The 19824-nt window shown below is 41.4% G+C and overlaps 1 protein-coding gene across 33 annotated transcripts in view; it reads right to left on the reverse strand.

Moving 5' to 3' along the window:
- Nucleotides 1-499: 499 nt before the first annotated feature.
- MYBPC1 (myosin binding protein C1) overlaps nt 500-19824 on the reverse strand; it is a 330430-nt gene continuing 311105 nt past the window's right edge. For all 33 annotated transcript variants that reach the window (XM_085653283.1, XM_085653281.1, XM_085653300.1 and 30 more), the window contains one exon: nt 500-1146. In XM_085653283.1, coding sequence (XP_085509409.1) covers nt 1046-1146 — 101 coding nt within the window. In that variant the 3' untranslated portion in view covers nt 500-1045. The remainder of the gene's footprint in view (nt 1147-19824) is intronic.

Genomic DNA, 19824 nt, shown 5'->3' on the forward strand with positions numbered 1-19824 from the left:
AGCAAGCAAATCAGAGTGACAATAAACTCAACCAAAGGTAATCAGAGGGTGGGCTTTAAGCCCATTGCAAGTTCTTTGTACGCTGATATTATGCTTTTTCAACTAGACGAAAATTAATGTAAATGCTTTTACTTACATTCTTAGTTAAGTATAATTTCCTGGACATTACAGAATTTTAAAACATGAAAACATTTCCAGAATTGTTCTCTGAGAATGGTGGTAACCCAATAAAAAGTCTTTCAGAGCAGCAAGTGGAAACTGCAAATAAGTGAAGTTGAATACTTGGGCATACATTGCAACAGTGAGAGGAACTGGTCATTCTAGATACTAACAAATTTATTGGAAGGGCCATCTTTGGATGGTGGGCGAGTTTCGGATCCTCTTTTCCGGTCATCTGTGAATCAGTGTTGGGGTCTAGAATACACACATAACAGACCATGGGTGCGCTCATAAATGTGTTGAAGCATGGATCAGAAAATGCAGGTAAATCACTACATAATTTTGGCAGCTTTTGAACACATTGTTTTATTGTACATCACGTAAAACATGTTTGACTTCCAACTTCATGAACTCTGACATGGTAAACGCTTAGTCGAACTGCTTTCCCAATGGTTAAATACAATATTTTGTGTATCAAATAGTCAGTAGCACATTGTACCATATTCACCTGTTCAACAACTCATAAATACAAATCATTATAAAAACAGGTACTTGTTTAAGGCACTGCTCGTTTGCCACTTCTTTAGTAGCGTGCATTAACTCCCTAAAAAGTGCATCTAGAACAGTTCATACAAACTGTCATGCTTCCTCCACAGTTATTCTTTATTTTGAAAAACACTATCTCAAACAGAAAACATTGTTGAACATTATGCCTTGTTGGTTTGCTGCCATTTATTGTTTCATTTCAACTCAAACAATTCATGCCAAAATTGTGTTTTCAGCAACAGAGGGGGGAATACAAGGACCACACAGTTTTTGTTCTGCGATTTCAAGGGCGTAAACTTTGCAGTACTCGGCTACTGGTTTCCAAAGCAGCAGTGACAGCTCACATCCTCTCGGGGGCGCTTGCTTTCAGATCTCGCATGTAAGAATCAATCACGGGAGGCGGCACGCCTTGCATCAGCAATCCAAAGAAAGATAGCCCGCCTACAGGAAAGAATGACGAAGAAAGTTACTAAACCATTATGTTTGGTTTCTCTAGTGATAGTTTACAGCCTCATTCTTCTAATATTCTAGGGACCATAGGTAATATTGCATTTTTCCATATGCACAAAATAGAAAACAATCCCTTCATAATTTACGCCTTAAATTCCTGGCTCGGTCAATAGTGACATCTTTGGAATTTGTCACACTTTTCTCGACTTGTCGACTTTGTATACCAGGAGCTGTGTTTTACTTTTTAAACATCTGTATTCGTTATTGTAATCCGTTTTATACACTCTTGCATCGTTATCATTTTGGGTAAATTAACAGTAAAAAAAATACGTAATAACCACAAATGCAAAATATTTGGAATGTTATAAAAAGGTTCAGTTCCAGGCTGTGCGCTTCTGCCATCTAGGTAATTTTGGCAAAACTGTCATACAGAGGGGCAGCTTCTCTCTTTTTGGGGTGTGACACCTCCAAATACATCTATTCTTGTCTTGGTATTTGGGGGTGAGAACCCTAGGTTGGTTCTGCTATTTCTTTGTTGGTTTTTCTGATTGTCCTAATCTCACTAAGAGGTTTTATCTTGTTATTTTTTGGGCCAGGACTTAAATATACATAGTGACAAGTTTAAGAAAAAACTTAGCAATTCTGCAACCATAGCAGTATTCCTTGAATGAATGCAAATGTACTACTTTTTCGAATTCACAAACATTGGCAGTAGTAGGCATGGAAACCTGTGCAGTCTCAGGTTTCCAGGCATACTACTCTCAATACTGCACCCAAAAGGCGATGGGACGAATGATTGCACATAGTCTAACCAGTGGCAATCCCTCAGGGTATCATTCTGTACCATTGTTTTTCGCCCACTGTGCCACTAGACAGAAAAGCCTGATTTAGCAGATGGAGTAAAGTCAGGCAGGATGGCGGAGGACTTTATATCTGTTATCCCGCCCTTTACTCTGCCATCTAAATTTAGAGATGTCTGTCGGCCCGCAGAGATCTATATACATTGGCAGAAAGTAGTATCGTGGTGGTTCCTGTCACTGTAGGAAAGGTTTTAAGGATGGCTCTGTCAAACATGACAGCTGGCTGTCAAACTTTTCCAAAGTCTTTTATTTTTCAAAAACAAACTCCCCAAAAAATGAAAAAAAACTAAAGATGTGGGGTACATTTTCTTTTTTTACTGCTATAGCCTAGCAGTGATGGACAGTGAAAAAAAGCCATGTAATGTCCACTCTAAATCAAGAGAATGACTCACTTCTGATGTCACTTACTCTGTCGGGCCATCAGAGGACATTTCACTTCTGAATTTACTCTATCGGGCCGTCAGAGGAAATTTTAAACTGACAAAGTAAATTTGACTCTATCAGCATACAACTGGTGATCCACCCAACTCAAAATAAGGCATGTGGACCTTAAGTTTGGTGGACAGGTACTCCGCTGCAACTGCATATAATCCCCCAAAGTCTAAATCAGCCTCAGAAGACTGCCAAAAGCAAATCAGTACTGACCCTGCTCCTCGTGGGAACACTTTCACTATAACCTTAGTCATCTCACTTATTTATCCTGAGCCCACTGCTTTTTTGTTGGAAAATTAGAGATTCAACCCCCCACCCCCGAATCTCACGGACTAACCTACACCCCTGGTCCCAGATTATGTACAGGCCAATTAGAAATATGCAATCTGCATCCCTGGCAAAGGTGAGGGGCTATAGACTTGCCACATAATTAACTGACCATAGTCTGCTGATTTTAGCAAACTAAATTCTACTTCAATGGGGTAAATGTTATGTTTTGAAAAAAGCAATAATTCTTTCTGAGATTGTACTAGAATGACTTTGGCTGAATCACCTTGTAAGCTTGGGCTTTCTTTTGTTACAGCAGACCTCTGTTAACACAGTTTGAGAGCGTGAAAGGATGTAAACAATGCATTTAAAAAAAGAAAACAGGGCAACCAATAATAGGCTGTAAAAAGAGGCTAGGAAAATAAAAACGAAACAAACAGGTCAATGGCAATGATTAATCTGCCAGCTGTTTGTGAGCAACTGGATAACATCTCCTGGAGGTACAATATTTAGGGAAGTGAAAATACGGACATTAGGGAATGTAAAAATAATTTTATCATCCGTCACTACCTAAAAAATAGCCTATTTTATTATTTCACCTATTCAGATAGGTGAAAGAAAAAAGTTAAGTTGAGGAGACACACTGAGTGACACTGAGTAATCAAACAAAGCAACTCAATGGTTCTGTTTATGCTAAACAATATTTTGTTAGCACTTACTGGCCTTGTGCTTTATAATATACTATATAATTTACCTAAGATAGTAATGATTGTACTGCACCATAGGAAGATATGGCACTGCTGTGTTACAGAACTGGAGGGACCCTGATTACATTGCTCTACTGAGCATTAAGGTGTCCAAGCGTCAATCCTGGCAAAAGTCTGGCTGCACCAAAAGTCGATGACCAAAGAGATTCAAACAGGCATCTGTCATTATCTGCTTTGAGGTCTGGACTGTTGATAAGAATTCACTTAATGAATTATCCATTTTTAATTTAATATTTCTGTAATTCTCATCCACATTACTATTGGGCACTTGATCTCTAGGAAAAATTATTGGTTAATGTTGTAGACAGATCTTCTCTTTGAGAATAGATGTTTTACTTTATGTCTAGTGCCCTGCCTCTTTAAGAATTTAGAAGAGGCAAATTGATAACTGGAACAATATTCTCAGTAGGAAGCATTGATTTTTAGCAAGGATCTCTGTGTTTTTAACAAATTACTATTACTTTATGTATTCTTATTCATTTGTATTGCACAATATTGCCATTTTACGTTCATTATCTCACTGCAGGGCGCTAGAGGGCGCCAAGCAAGATGGCCGCACTTGCGTGAGGCTCTTGCTGTTCGGGTAACAATCCTTACTATATCCTGCCATCCTGGCACACATAACTTCTAAAATACAGCCCTGACGCTGTTGGTGAAGCCGAGTGATGAACACTGCCCTTCCTGTCGATGTTTGTTCCTGTAAGCCTGAGCGTTGGACCATCGGCCTGCGAGACCGCGTTCCCCAATCTGAGGGCGGGAGAAGCTGACAGCACTCGGGCGGGGGGCCCCGCTGTTGCCTGCTGCTGAGACGCCGCCACCTTGAGCATCGCGGGGGCCCGTGGCCTCGGGGCCTGTCCGGACTAGCGGCCGCCAGTGGCCTGGTGTCCAGCGGCCCTCTGGGGGGTTGCGGAGGCGGAGACTGCCTGGAGGCTGGGCCGGGCTGAAGACGTGGTACGGTGCCACCGGCGATCGCGGAGGGCAAAAGGCGTCATCATTGTACACCCGGAGGTGAACGCCCTTGCTGGTGGCCCCCCACGCTGAATGTAAGCTGCTGGGATGATCGTCGCCTGATTTCCCGGGTCTCTGCGAGCGGCCGCGCGGCAGGGCGCTCGGCGGTCGGTGCGGACCGGCCTGCAGGAGCTGGGGACTTTGGAGGTGGCGGAGCTCGGACCTGGGGTAAGTGCCCCATTACCTGTGTACTGCATGATTGGGAGGGCCTCTGAGGTGGCGGGCCATTTCTGGGGCCGTCGTTGAGCGGGAGCCGGATCGGACTCTTAAGGCTCCCCCGCGGCGCCATCTGGTGTAGCGGGCCGGCGCAGCGGTTGGATGGCTCCCTGCTTTGTGACAGCCGGAGAGGCCTTAGGCCGCTATAGAGTACCTTTGCCTCCGCCGCGGCGCCGAGCGCTCGAAAGTATTACAGGGACCCCCCGGGCCTGCAGGAGTCCCCAGCTGCTACTGCGATTTCACATATATTGGTGTAGCACTCACGGCCTCAGTTTGCTCCGATCCTGTACTGATCGTCCGGCTCAGCTGGAAGAGGGGGGGGGGCGGCTGTATGCCTTGGACATCGTGGGATCGGCTGGGCCTCGCCACCCTGTGTTCTACTGCTGGACGTCGAGGACAGTCGGGAGACTTGGGCTGGCCTGCTTATCCTGGATTATTGGCTTCGAAGTCCCTCCCCCCTCAGGGCTGACAGGACGCCCTACTTGGCTCCCTAGGCCACCGCAATAATATCTGTGAGCCCTTCGGATTGTCCTACGCTACACTGATACCCTCATTGTGGATAGCTCGGAGCTCCCGGCCTCACTTCGGTTTGTGGGTCCCCCCATTCAGTTCGCCATGGGGAAGCCAGACGGAAAGCAATCCAAGCTTACTTTTGACACTCGAAAAACTCCCCGAATGCAATCAGACCCAGAGGATGACCCCACCGAGACCCCTGCCCCGTCCACCGCTGATTTGAAGGAGCTGCTGCTGGTGATGCAGTCGAGCTTGACTTCTATAGAATCCAAAATGGATTCCATGACGGCTAGATTGGATGGCCTCACACACAGGGTGGACAAGCACGACGACCGGCTAAATGAAGCGAAAAGGCAAATTTCGGACGTGGAAGTGCATTGCCACCACCAGCCGCACATCAGAGTTGGATGAAGTATTGAAAGTGATCGCTGCAAAGAACGAGGAGCTGGAATCGCGGTCGATGAGGAACAACCTCCGAATTCTTGTTGTGCCAGAGACTACTGCCACAGGAAAGCTGGAAGAATATGTGTTACGACTGCTGGTAACACTCTTTGGCAGAGAGGTATTTTCAACAGTCCTCGTAGTGGAAAGGGCGCATCGGTCGCTGGCGAGTCGCCCTCCCCCGGGACCCCACCGCGCCCTATCATCGCCAAAATGTTTAATTACCGCGATAGAGACACTGCGCTTCGATTGTCTAGGGAGAAAGGACGTTTACAGCACGAGGGTATGGACATCTCCTTATACCCCAACTTCACTTTTGACGGTGCAGGAGCAGAGGCGCAAATTTCTTCCCGTTGAGAAGAAGCTTCAGAAACTTAACATCCCATATGCTATGTTATTCCCCGCTCGTCTGAAGGTCACGGCTCAAGGACGTCAACACTTCTTTACCAACCCACAGCATGCTCAGGATTTCATTAAGATGCTGCCTCGCTCACCGGCAAGCGGTTTGTCTCCAGGGCGGCCTGAAAGGGAAAATGGAGGGCGTCCGATGTTGAATAGCATTCTCCACAGCAAACTGTAATCGACCCTGATACGGATATTGAAGCAGCCTCTGAAACTGTTAGGATTTGCGATCTTAAGCGAACCCTGGCCGGCGATCGCATGACCCTGTTATGACACTGAAGTTGTGGCCATCGCATGTATATAGCAGTTCAACTTCGTAGTCTATGCCTAATGCTTTATGTCCCATCACTCCAATCAAGTGCACATTTTCCACACTTCTTGATAGGCGCCAACGGCGCACTGCCTGTGATCTGAAAGTGGAGTCTAGCTCCGGACCACTCAAGTATAATTTTTTAACTTGGAACGTGCAAGGGTTAAACAATCCCCGGAAGTGTCGTCACATACTTGCATATCTTGACCGCCACAACGTGCACTGTGCTATGTTGCAAGAAACGCACCTATCCCCCAACCCAACTCCCTCTTTTGCCAAGCACTGGGCGAGCCATCGTGGTTTCTCGTGTTATTCGTCATATGTTCGGGGCACTACTGGTCAGGCATACGCTACCATACATCCCCATAGGGTCCCATGCTGATTCGCAAGGCCGATATAATATTCTATGGGGACGACTATTCGGTCAGTCTGTTACCTTGGTCTCATGCTACGGTCCAAACGTGGATAGCCCGGAGTTTTTTTGGGTTTTATGGGGAAAATTCAGGACGTGGGCACCACACATCTAATATGGGGGGGGCGACTTCAATGTAACCCTTAATCCACACCTGGATAGGTCGCATCCGCAACCGCAGCACTATACAGCCGCGCAACTAGCCCTTAAACACATTATTGAGGAACATGCCCTTATAGACCCATGGAGGACCCGTAATCCATTATCTTGCCAGGGCTCTTGCTACTCCTCGGCTCATGCCTCTTGGTCGCGCATTGATTACTGGCCGGTGGATAGGGAATTGGACATATGGGCTTCAAGCGCCTCGTATATGCCCCGTACACATTCAGACCATTCTCTTGTGTTGTTAACTCTTACCCCACCACTGGCGGAGTCTCCATTTCTTTCGTGGTGCCTTAATCCGCAGTCGCCTTTTGGACCCTGTGTTTAAGGCTGAGCTAGAACAGGAAATATCGGATTTTTTCACCCGCAACACCGGCTCGGTCTCCCACTACTCTACTCTCTGGGAGGCCTTCAAGGCGACAGTTTGCGGGCTATGCCTTGCGAAGAGTGGGGGAGTCTTGAAAGACATTCGAAATAGAATTCAACAGTTAGAAACGGATATTCGGAATGTGGAACTAGCTCTTCAGAATGCGCATTCTCCACCGCTGCAAGCGCACCTACGTACATTGCTCACAGAATATCAAGACACAGCTGAGCGGGAATGCAAATTCACAGGTAAATACCATAAAGCTCGATGTTACGGGGAGGGAGAACGCCCAGGTCGGGCATTGGCATCCTCTATCCGACCTCCTCGCTTCGCTAATACTGTTTCAGAAATTACTGACGAGGACGGCCTCACGCATAAAAATCCCTCAGAAATACTTGGGGTATTTAAAAGGTATTATAAAACTTTGTATTCCACGCAGCGCAAGGCCCCGGTAGATTTTGATACCTTTTTTGAGGATACTGCGATCGCATGGCTGGGCGATGGCCAGAGGGAATACCTCTTAGCACATCATGAGGATGAGGAGATAATCTCGGCCATTATGCAATTACAGTCGGGTTAAGCCCCAGGGCCGGACGGCTTACCGGCCTAGTTTTACAAGTTATACCAGCACCTCCTTATCCCGATCTTGAGGCATGTGTTCGAGGAAGCCCGAGAAACGGGTATTTTGCCTCGATCAATGCGCGAGGCACTCATAATCTCTTTACCTAAATTGGGTAAACCGCCCACGCAATTAGATTCATACAGGCCCGTATCCCTTATTAATGTCGATGCCAAAATCCTGGCCAAACTAGTTGCTAACCGTATAAGCCCTCTTATGCCGAGGTTGGTCTTCCTGGATCAGTCGGGGTTTGTTCCGACTAGATACGGCCCATAACCTGCCCACTTTGTTCGCCCTGCTTCATGACGTAGATCCTGAGGAGGATGCGGCTGCCGTATTTCTTGATGCCACGAAGGCATGTGACTCGCTGGAGTGGGACTACCTGTCATATGTGCTGGTGCGCATGGGCTTTCCATCCCAATTTCTCGCCTGGATTAATATGCTATACACTGGGCTATGTGCTACAGTGATGATCAATTGAATGCGATCGTCCCCTTTTTCGCTGGCCAGAGGCACCAGACAGGGGTGTCCGCTTTCTCCCCTATTATTTGCCTTGGCTATTGAGCCCCTTGCCACAAAGATACGGCAGCATCATCGCGAGTATGCGTTCATTTACCCAGAGAGACAGATCCTTGTTTCGTTATACGCGGACGACATCACGTTATATCTGCGTCGGCCGGCTCAAAGCCTGAATCCCATATTGTGGCTCTTCATCTTGTTTGGGCAGATGTCAGGAGTAAACATTAAAATCCCAAATTTTTCCCCTTACGTCTTCCACTTCTAAATTCCAGTCGGACTTCCCCCTTAGATGGTGTGATACCACTCTCACATATTTGGGGATAATTATCTCTCGCACTCGGGAAGAGATCATGCAAGACAACTATGGGCGAGCCTTAGATTCCTTCACTGATAAAATAGCTTGTTGGATAGCGCTGCCCTTGTCAATGGCAGACAGAGCAGCATTGATCAAAATGGTTATCTTACCCAAACTTCTGTATCTCTTCGTAAATATCCCATATGCTCCCAGTCGTCATTTCTTCTCAGCGATCAGAACTCAGTTAATACGTCTTATATGGGGGGGGAAGCAGGCTAGGTTAAGATGTGCAGGAGGTTTTTCAGTCCCAGATGTGGAGCTGTACTTTAGCTGTGCGCAGGCACAGCATGCTGTCTACTGGATGAAGCCTCCCCCTTTCATGCCCCATTTGGCCATAGAAGATGGTTACATGGCCCCTATGCCGAGTACGGCATATCTAAGTATTGCCAGGACACCACGTAGCCTTGTAACCACCACAGTCCAGGGTTAACGTCTGGCATGGTCTTGCTAAAGCGACTCGCTGCACACTACTGTATTCCCCGCTCTTACCCCTCCCGGGATGGCAGGACATCCTGGTAATAAATACACCTCTCTTGCTCTGCTCCTTGCTAAAAGAAGAATTGCTTGCAAATGGGGCAGGGGTAGAGCCCCAAAGTTTAAGGACTGGATTCAGGACCTTCTTTATTGCCAAAAGCAACTTAATACCTACGCAGATCTCCATCCTCCCTCATCGCGTCCCACTGATTTCTGGGGCCCCTTGCAAACCTACTTATTGGAGCATTCCAATGACACTGACACGGAAACCCACCATTGAAGAATCGTTGTCTTCTTGTCACATGCATTGCTGAGGTCGTCACGTCCCACACACTGACTGATGGAGGAGGGTGCGGCAACACTTCTGTCTGTATAGACTAGGAGGCCTTATCACCCTAACCATGCTCCTTTTAGATCACAGCGGTATTAGTGGCACTGTTTTTTTTTTGTCTTAGTTTTTTGGGATGGTTACGGTCCGGTTGACCAATTGTGTGTATAGCTGAAATACTTATACAAATGCTATCATCCGTTTAGCCTGACGACTCCACAAACGCGGCCGGCCCGATTGGGTTGTAGGCGGCTTGCTGTGTAACCCCTCTCCCCCACCTGTGATGCAGTAGGGTGTGTATATCTGAAATATTGCATTGCCGGCCCGATGGTAGTTGTAGGCGATATGCTGAGTTGTATATCTTTTTCTTGTTGAAATACACAATAAAGGTGTTTAAAACTGAAAAGAAAAAAAAAGTATTATCTCACTGTAGCATGCACACTATTACATAAGTCATAATGATGAAGGAACACATCATGATCTCACAAAGATACTGAAGGTTTTCTATTGTCTAATAGTACTGCAAATCAGGACATGGGATCAGTGACATAATATCGAGAACACAAATATCATGATACATAAATGTAATGTTAAAAATACCGATCACAAAAAATATAGATTTTATATATATATATATATATATATATATATATATATATATATATATATATATATATATATATATATATATATATATATATATATTCACTGAAAAAACCATAGGTTTCAGACATGTTATAGTTAGCGGAAATTTTACTGATAAAAAACCAATGAAATTCCCCCGTTATAGTTAGTGCAGGCAACTATAACTCACGCGACCGCAATCTTCTGCTGATGCTAATACTGTATTTAGACACTTATTTGCCCATGTCTTCTTCCATAAATTTTTAGCTATACATATATTAGAAATATTTTTTTTTCATAAAGACACATATGTCATCAGCAGAAGATTGCGGTCGCGTGAGTTATAGTTGCCTGCACTAACTATAACGGGGGAATTTCATTGGTTTTTTATCAGTAAAATTTCCGCTAACTATAACATGTCTGAAACCTATGGTTTTTTCAGTGAATTTGCAAGGTTTTTTAACTGCTAATTCCTAACTATAACGTGTGTGAAACCTATGGTTTTTTCAGTGAATTTGTACGGTTTTTTAAATGCTAAGTTACTTTACGCCATTCGTGGCGTGCACGCCCACTTAACGCAGTTCGTTCCGTGCGCGCACGGTGCACTTCGCGCACCGTGCGCGCACGGTGAGCACGCGGTGCGCTTCGCGCACCGCGCGCCCACTTTACGCAGTTAGTGCCGTACACGCAAGGTGGGCACGCAGTGCGCTACGCGCACCGCGTGCCCACGTTACGCACCGTGCGCACATGGAGGACATATTATGCGCTTCCTTGTGATAGGTAATCTGTTAAATTTAATTTGTAAGTGATGACAATAATATGCCATGCACAGAGAGTGTTTTTTTTTTTTATTAACATTTTTACCGTAAGCGCACCGTACGCTTACGGTAAGCGTAATCGGCGAAATTTTCAAAAAATAAAAATTTACCGTTTTTGGCCTTTGAGGACTCAACTAACATGGCTATGTGCATGGGCGCTGTCTAAACAGCCCCTTTATATGTTTTTTGCCTTTATTTACAGCCCCCCCCTCAGAGTGCGAGAGAGAAAATGGCGGCCGCCGCTTCCTGGTTTCGACCGATTCGAATGTTTACTTAGATGTAACAGCCAATCAGAATCGCGCTCGCGCACGCCACCGTACGCGTACGGTAAGCTTACGGTAAGCGTACCGTAAGCTGGCTCAGATATATATATTGATTTAAAGGCTATTTTCTCAGAATCTACTGAACAGATTTACACCAAACCTACAAAAGGCACTTCCTTGACCTGAGGACTACCTCTCTGCCAAATTTCTAGTAATTCTGTTCAGCCGTTCGGGCTGTAGCCCTGTCTAAAGGTCCTATGGAAAAATGCATGGGAAAAACGCGTTTTGGGACCCCCCTTTTATCTCAGCCCCCGCTTGACGAATCCCCCCGAGACTTTCAGGGTAGGAGCGGAGCGTAGCGCCCCACCTATTTTGAGAAATTCGCGAGGATTCGTCGACCGGCGCCAAAGTTATTCAAAATAGAATGTTGCGGATTTCCTATGGAAAAGGGGTCCTAACTATAACTACCTACTGGCGACCGCCAGTAGGTAATATATATATATATATATATATATATATATATGTACAAAACTATCGAGAAAACAAATATAATGTCACTCTAATATCATTAATTCAAAATTATTAATAGAAAAATATAGGTTAAAATAGTAAATTTAAAATATTTAAATATAGTACATTACTATAATATAATATACATACATTTAAGTTCCATTTACTACTATATATTAATATATACTTACATAAGCCTACACACAAATACTTGTTTATATATATATATATATATATATATACATAAAACATAACACTATTATTAAAGAACTATTTTACATTATATTACTTTTTTTTTTCAAATGTACAAATATAAAATGTGTGTGTGTGTATATATATATCTATATATACATATGCATATATATATACATAAAATAATTAACAAATAAAAAAATGCATTTACCGAAAAGTATTAAATAAAAAAATATATATATATGTAGATACAAATATGATAAAATATAATAAAATTAAATAAACACATAATAATATTACATATATTTAAACAATATGAAAATAGTAGTAACATCTGTGAAAAATATATATACTATTTCTACTGCAATGTATACAAAAGTAGTAAAAGCGTTGGACTCCGGAGGGATAAAATGTACCAATCCAGCTCCAGTCAGTACAACAGTATGGAAGGCGCTGGACACTGGAGGGGTAAAAGTTACTATTCCCACTCCAGTCTGTGCAACAGTAGGGAAAGCACTGGACTCCGAAGGGGTAAAATTTACAATTTCCACTCCAGTCTGTGCAACAGTTGGGAAAGCGCTGGACACCGGAGGGGTAACATTTACTATTCCTACTCCAGTCTGGGCAACAGTAGGGAAAGCATTGGTCAATAGAGGGGTAAAATGTACTATTTCCACTCCAGTCTGTGCAACAGTAGGGAAAGCGTTGGACAATGGGGAGGGGGTAAAACTTACTATCCCCACTCCGACACTGAAGAAGTAAAACATTCTATTTCCACTCCAGTCTATGCAACATTAAGGAAAGCATTGTACACACCAGAGGGGTAAGATTTACTGTTCCAACTCCAATCTGTGCAACAGTAGGGAAAGCGTTGGACACCGGAGGGGTAAAACTTTCTAATCCCATTACAGTCTGTGCAACAGTAGGGAAAACGGACACCGGAGGGATAACATTTACTATTCCCACTCCAGTTCTGTGCAGTAGTAGGGAAAGCATTGGACTCAGGAGGGGTAAAATTATCTATTCCCACTCCAGTCTGCAACAGTAGGGAAAGTGTTGGACACCGAAGGGGTACAATTTACTATTCCCACTCCACTCTGTGCAGCAGTGGAGAGAAAGTAGTTCTCTTCAAACAAATAACATATTTTAACAACTCTATTAATGAACCAAAAACATAAAAATCTTAAAGTGAAAATTATCTGGATAAATTTAAAAAAGAATTAAACAAATTACATCATTACTAAAACATTTATTAATTATTAGCAATTAAAACACATATTAATAATTTAATTCAATGGCACACTATAGTCCCACAAACATAACAGGCAACAATTAAAATATAATTGAAATAAAAAAGTACACCACAATTGACATATTAAGTAATAAATAAACAATTATTGATAAATAAATAATGAATGATTAATGTATTATTACTTAAATGACTTCCCGCCCTATTCTCTTACAAACACAACAAAACACAACTAATATATAACATACAAAAAAAAATGTAATTATGAATTAATTTACATATTTATCAATAAATTAAATATTTGAATAAAAACGAATAATTCATTAGTAATTATTACTTAACTTCCCACCCTATTACCCTACAAACTAAACAACCAACACCTAAAATGCAACTTGAAAAATAGGATAATTGCATAATTTACATATTTATCAATTAAATACTTCACAATACATCTTTAATGAATTATCAATTAATTATACTTAATTAAATAATTAAAAGTAAACTAAGAATTAATTATCATTAAATTATTACTAAATTAACCTCCTACCTTTACCCCTACAAACACAACAACCCACAGCTAAAATATAACTTTAAAAATATAATAATTAGACAATTTACGTAATTGATTATCAATTATAAAATAAATATTTAGCAATACATTAATAATTAATTATGAATTAGTTGTACCTCATTAACTTCCCACCCTTTACCCTACAAACTCAACATCCCACACCTAAAATATATCTTGAAAAATATAATTACATAATTTACATAATTATCAATTAAACACTTAATAAATCAATAATTAATGATGAATTATAATTAACTCCACACCCTTTAGCCCTACAAACTAAACAACCCGCACCAAAACAAACCTGGAAAATGTATTAATTACACAATTTCATAGTTGATTATCAGTTGAACAATATTAATATTAATTAGGGTATTTATTTTTTTGACATTTCCGTCTGTAATTATCCATTTTTATTTTTTGCTAATTCTATCTGCATCTAGCCATATTTATTTTGGGTTTTATGGAAAAATTAAGCTAAAATTAGTATATTTCCACATTTATTTAACCGGTAAATATACACTCATGCTTGAATGCCTATCAGGTTTCAATGCTGTAAACACTCACAGAAGATCAATCAATGTGCTTAGAAGAAAATATGCACATTTCAGTATCAACCTTGTGCATATCTACTGCTGTTAAAGCCTCTTTACTAAAATTCAATTCTTTACCTTACCTATCAATCCACACAGCTATTAGCCTGACAATCATGGCAGACAGTATTTAGAATTACTCAAAAAGCAACCCAATTTCCGTTTTTATCCACATTTAAAAATAAATACAGACAAGAAAATAAATGTTTTCTGTCTGTATTTATCTGTGAAACTCAGTAAAAACGGAAAACAGGTAGCCTTAATATTAATTAAACATTAATTATTGATTACATATAATTAACTTCCCACCCTTTACCCCTACAAACCTCACAACCTGCTACACCACTATAAATTACAATTAAAATTATAAATAACTAAAAACTACAACCTATATTTAAAAACAGTAACAATTATACAATTTATAGCATACACAATTAAAACAAATTAAATACATAAAGAGAATTAAAAAAGGATATTTTTTACAACTATATTATTGTAAACTATATTGACAACACATATTTTTGACAGCGATATTACTTACTTTAAAAATGTATATTTTTATAAACAATATTTCTGCAGCGCGATAATTATGTATCACAATATTAAAAATTTGACATTTGTGTAACTCGATATTTCGGACTCTGTATTTGCTGCATATACAGGGACATGTTGATATAATTAGAATTTCATTACCTTCGTGTTTTCTTTAACAAAATACGAGTCTTATCCTATTAGCCAGTGATGAAAATTCATGCAGCCCTTTTTTTAATGTACTTCCTTTTTAATTTATCTCCTATTCTGATACTGTGGTGTGTCTCTAGCCTAAATGTTCTAGAGTATGTCACTTTCGGTTGGATTTAGCCAATATGTAAGGGCATTCTCTGTTATGGCTTGTAAGACTTCAGTCTATCACCATCATAGCAAAATAAGTTTACTTTCTGTTACTTATAGTGTTCTCTGAGTGTAATGGTGCTAGCACAATCATAAGGATATATGTTTTAGAATAGCAATACTGAGAGATGCTGCACACAGGGCTGGCTTAAGAACTGGTGGCGCCCAGTGTGACAATCATTTTTGGCTCCCCCCTCCCCCTATGACCGCCTTCTCGGATTCCCTCACGACCACCAGGCAAAAGAGCCTCTCATCTCTCCATAGCCCCTCTCTAACATACATTTAATTTGTTTTAAAGCACTGGTAAAGGCTGGCTTTATCAATAAGAATGTATATCTACCTAAACGAACGCTTTTCAACTCCTTTAGGACTAGATAATGAATGACTGTGGGGAAAACATAGCATCCTACCTATTTAATGCAGTTTGCATGCAGTTCTTTGATGACAGTTCGTAACAGTCACTGTTCTATATTAGGGTTGTATCTTATGAACTGCATAACAAAAGGATCTCAGTGACAAAGGCAATAATCCACTCAGCTATCCACATAAAACACAGATCTGTTCTTTGCAACAGGCATACTAAGCCACTTTATGGCGAGTCAAAACTGCCCCTTAACAAAACTCTGATCCCTCTCTATAGCAGGAACATTAGGAGCTCTGTTAAAGGTGTTTCTAAATCGTAAATTATAGCTAAACCCAGCGCCTCCTCTCCAGGTCAGCGCCCAGTGCAGCCGCATCAGTCGCACTGCCCTAAAGCCAACCCTGGCAGCACACCTTTTTTATCTTGATTTAAGAATTGCTGCAGCCTTATTTGGTTTACTTTGTAGAATGTCTGCCTTGCTTCCTTAATAAACAACTAAAAATGAAATTGAAAGGCTTAGATTTTTCCTATTTACCAATACAAGTGTTTACATCAATTTGGTCAATTTGGGATTACAAATTCTACAGTAATTAAATGGAGCCGAAGTATTTCATCCAGAGACTTGAGCTGTAAGGAACCGAAATTTCCAGGTGAAATACCAGCAACAAAAAAATCTAGGTATCAGTGCAGAAACACCAATTCCTGTAGACTCCACAAAATCTTGTAATCTGGAGTATTTCTGTTCCCTATAGGAATTACCAAAATTATTTCATTTCACCAAATCATGCCAAATATATGTTCCCTGAACCAGAAATTAACAAAATAACAGTCTTATCATATTAGCCAGTGATGAAAATTCATACAGCCCTTTTTAAAATTCCCTTGGTGTTAGTAACTCTGGGTCATGGGAATAGACTACTGGTCAGAAAACCAAGCAACCTGTAATCCACCGTTGTTTCGAGACCTACTTCTTCCTTGCTGAAGATAGTGTTAATATCAAATATTTGAGAGGTACTCTTTCACAACAAATGGTGGGTGCTTAAAGGCTTTGAAGGTTTTTTGTTGTTGCAGTTTTCACTTAACTAGCTTGCCTTCATCAGAAAGTGCTTAAGCATGTGAAGCATTGATTTGACCACAGCACCTCTAAGTTTTAGCGTAAATTCCATAGCAGTGTAGACCATGGGGTTATATGAGCAGTGAGGGAGAAACCTGATAACAAGATGGTATCATAAAAGCACAAAGGCAGAAGGTGGGAGAGAAAGAACAGACTTGAAGTTGATGAGGGTGGTCTCTAAGTAGTTCCTGTCACAGTCACTTCCTCTTCGTAGGAGAAGGGTTTACCTCCAGCAGTGAATTTCTTTTAATTCTGGGTTCTGACATAGATTTATAATCATTAGCAAAAAGGGAATTTTAGTGGGTGACGTGCTTAAGTGTGTTGGAGAGCCGGTTAGGGGGCTTGTCAAAACATTCTGGCTCCAGCATGGAGGCAACAGAGTAGTGCATGGATTTGCTGGGTGATTAATGTTTTGTTGGCCGTGTTCTACAGTGCTTTGAAGCCCAGGTTGTACTTTATGGGAGTCTGGATTTAAAGGGCACCGGAGCCCTGATGTAAACTTCGAACCAAGCTTCTGAAATCAATGAAAAAAAATACTTTTGTTTCCAAAATGCTGTTCTCTTACCCTCTATTCATGTTGGGGGTGAAATGCATGTAGTACGCACTAGGTAGAATTATTGTGGTCTATATGCAGGTACGTATGTTTCCATCTGATCAGATAGGTCAATGGGCTAATGACCATCCTGTAGAATCCTTCTGCATTGCTTAAAGAGGTAATTCAAACTTTCATTTTTTCGAATTCGGTCATAGAAGTAATGTTGAGTTGGGTAACATTTATTTTCGGATGTATGACGTTACAACGCACACTTTTACAACGCATGCACTTAAAACGCATTTTTTACAACGCATAATCCATTACAACGCATGACATTACAACGCATGACACTACAACGCATTTTTAAAAAATACCTTTACAACGCATTTCCATTACAACGCATACTACCTTTACAACGCATACCATTACAACGCATATTATTAAATTACATTTAAGGTAAGTATTAGATAGTATAGGGGTAAAAGTTACTTTTCTAACTCCAGGGGGTGCAACAGTAGGGTAAGTGTTGGATAGTATAGGGGTAAAAATTACTATTCTAACTCCAGGGGGTGCAACAGTAGGGTAAGTGTTGGATAGTATAGGGGTAAAAATTACTATTCTAACTCCAGGGGGTGCAACAGTAGGGTAAGTGTTGGATAGTATAGGGGTAAAAATTACTATTCTAACTCCTGGGGGTGCAACAGTAGGGTAAGTGTTGGATAGTATAGGGGTAAAAATTACTATTCTAATTCCAGGGGGTGCAACAGTAGGGTAAGTGTTGGATAGTATAGGGGTAAAAATTACTATTCTAACTCCAGGGGGTGCAACAGTAGGGTAAGTGTTGGATAGTATAGGGGTAAAAGTTACTTTTCTAACTCCAGGGGGTGCAACAGTAGGGTAAGTGTTGGATAGTATAGGGGTAGAAATTACTATTCTAACTCCAGGGGGTGCGACAGTAGGGTAAGTGTTGGATAGTATAGGGGTAAAAATTACTATTCTAACTCCAGGGGGTGCAACAGTAGGGTAAGTGTTGGATAGTATAGGGGTAAAAATTACTATTCTAACTCCAGGGGGTGCAACAGTAGGGTAAGTGTTGGATAGTATAGGGGTAAAAATTACTATTCTAACTCCAGGGGGTGCAACAGTAGGGTAAGTGTTGGATAGTATAGGGGTAAAAATTACTATTCTAACTCCAGGGGGTGCAACAGTAGGGTAAGTGTTGGATAGTATAGGGGTAAAAATTACTATTCTAACTCCAGGGGGTGCAACAGTAGGGTAAGTGTTGGATAGTATAGGGGTAAAAATTACTATTCTAACTCCAGGGGGTGCAACAGTAGGGTAAGTGTTGGATAGTATAGGGGTAAAAGTTACTTTTCTAACTCCAGGGGGTGCAACAGTAGGGTAAGTGTTGGATAGTATAGGGGTAAAAATTACTATTCTAACTGCAGGGGGTGCAACAGTAGGGTAAGTGTTAGATAGTATAGGGGTAAAAATTACTATTCTAACTCCAGGGGGTGCAACAGTAGGGTAAGTGTTGGATAGTGTAGTGTAATATTATGCGTTGTAATGGTATGCGTTGTAATGGTAGTATGCGTTGTAATGGAATGCGTTGTAAAGGTAGTTTTTAAAAATGCGTTGTAGTGTCATGCGTTGTAATGTCATGCGTTGTAATGGATTATGCGTTGTAAAAAATGCGTTGTAAAGGTAGTGCGTTGTAAAAGTTGCGTTGTAAAGGTTGTTCCCCTGTATTTTCCATCTTTAGAAACAGTTTGGTGTGCAAAAAAAGTAGGTGGAAAATAAGTTATAGGTGTAGCAATTTGCTAAGCTTTACCTCCGTAGTACAAAACAATTGTTTTAAATAAATATCACAACTAAGCTGCAAACGTCCTTTTTCACTTCTAAGTGCCATGCGATAGTCACAAAAAAGGGCAGGGCTCTGCATGTACTAGAAATGTATGCACTAAAAAAATCTGCAAGAAAATTGTTCCCTTTTAGCGAAGCCAATGCGTCATATGTTTCTACTTGAAAACTTTTAAGGAAGATAATTATTTTCTAATTGCTTCTTCATAACAATGTATTCCGCGGGGTTATTACATAGATTGCTACATACATGGTTGTGCACAGTTCATATATGAAGACATGCTTTGCAAGAGCTCTGTTGAACAACATGCTTTTCTTGGCTTTGGGACAATAGTCGGCAGTTCAGTGATATCAAGCAGTGGGAGTGAGGACCTCTTGGCTATGTGCGAAGAGATCTGTGTCGCTTACAGCCAAGGTTTTAACCACATGATTCCGCTGCATTGGTACTTGCTGACAATACTCGAGGGCTGAGCTCATTTGAACACAATTAATATTCATTGCACGCAGTGGATCGCAATGGGAGGTTATTTGCATATTTTAGGTGGTGGTACTGAAATCTTACTTCGAGGGCTTCTCGGGGCTGGTCAGCGAGTACCTATGCTCTATTGCACTCGTCTGCAACATTTGCAGTGTTGA

The sequence above is a fragment of the Triturus cristatus genome, chromosome 4_1 (assembly GCF_964204655.1).
Source record: "Triturus cristatus chromosome 4_1, aTriCri1.1, whole genome shotgun sequence".
In the NCBI taxonomy this organism is placed as follows: Eukaryota; Metazoa; Chordata; class Amphibia; order Caudata; family Salamandridae; genus Triturus; species Triturus cristatus.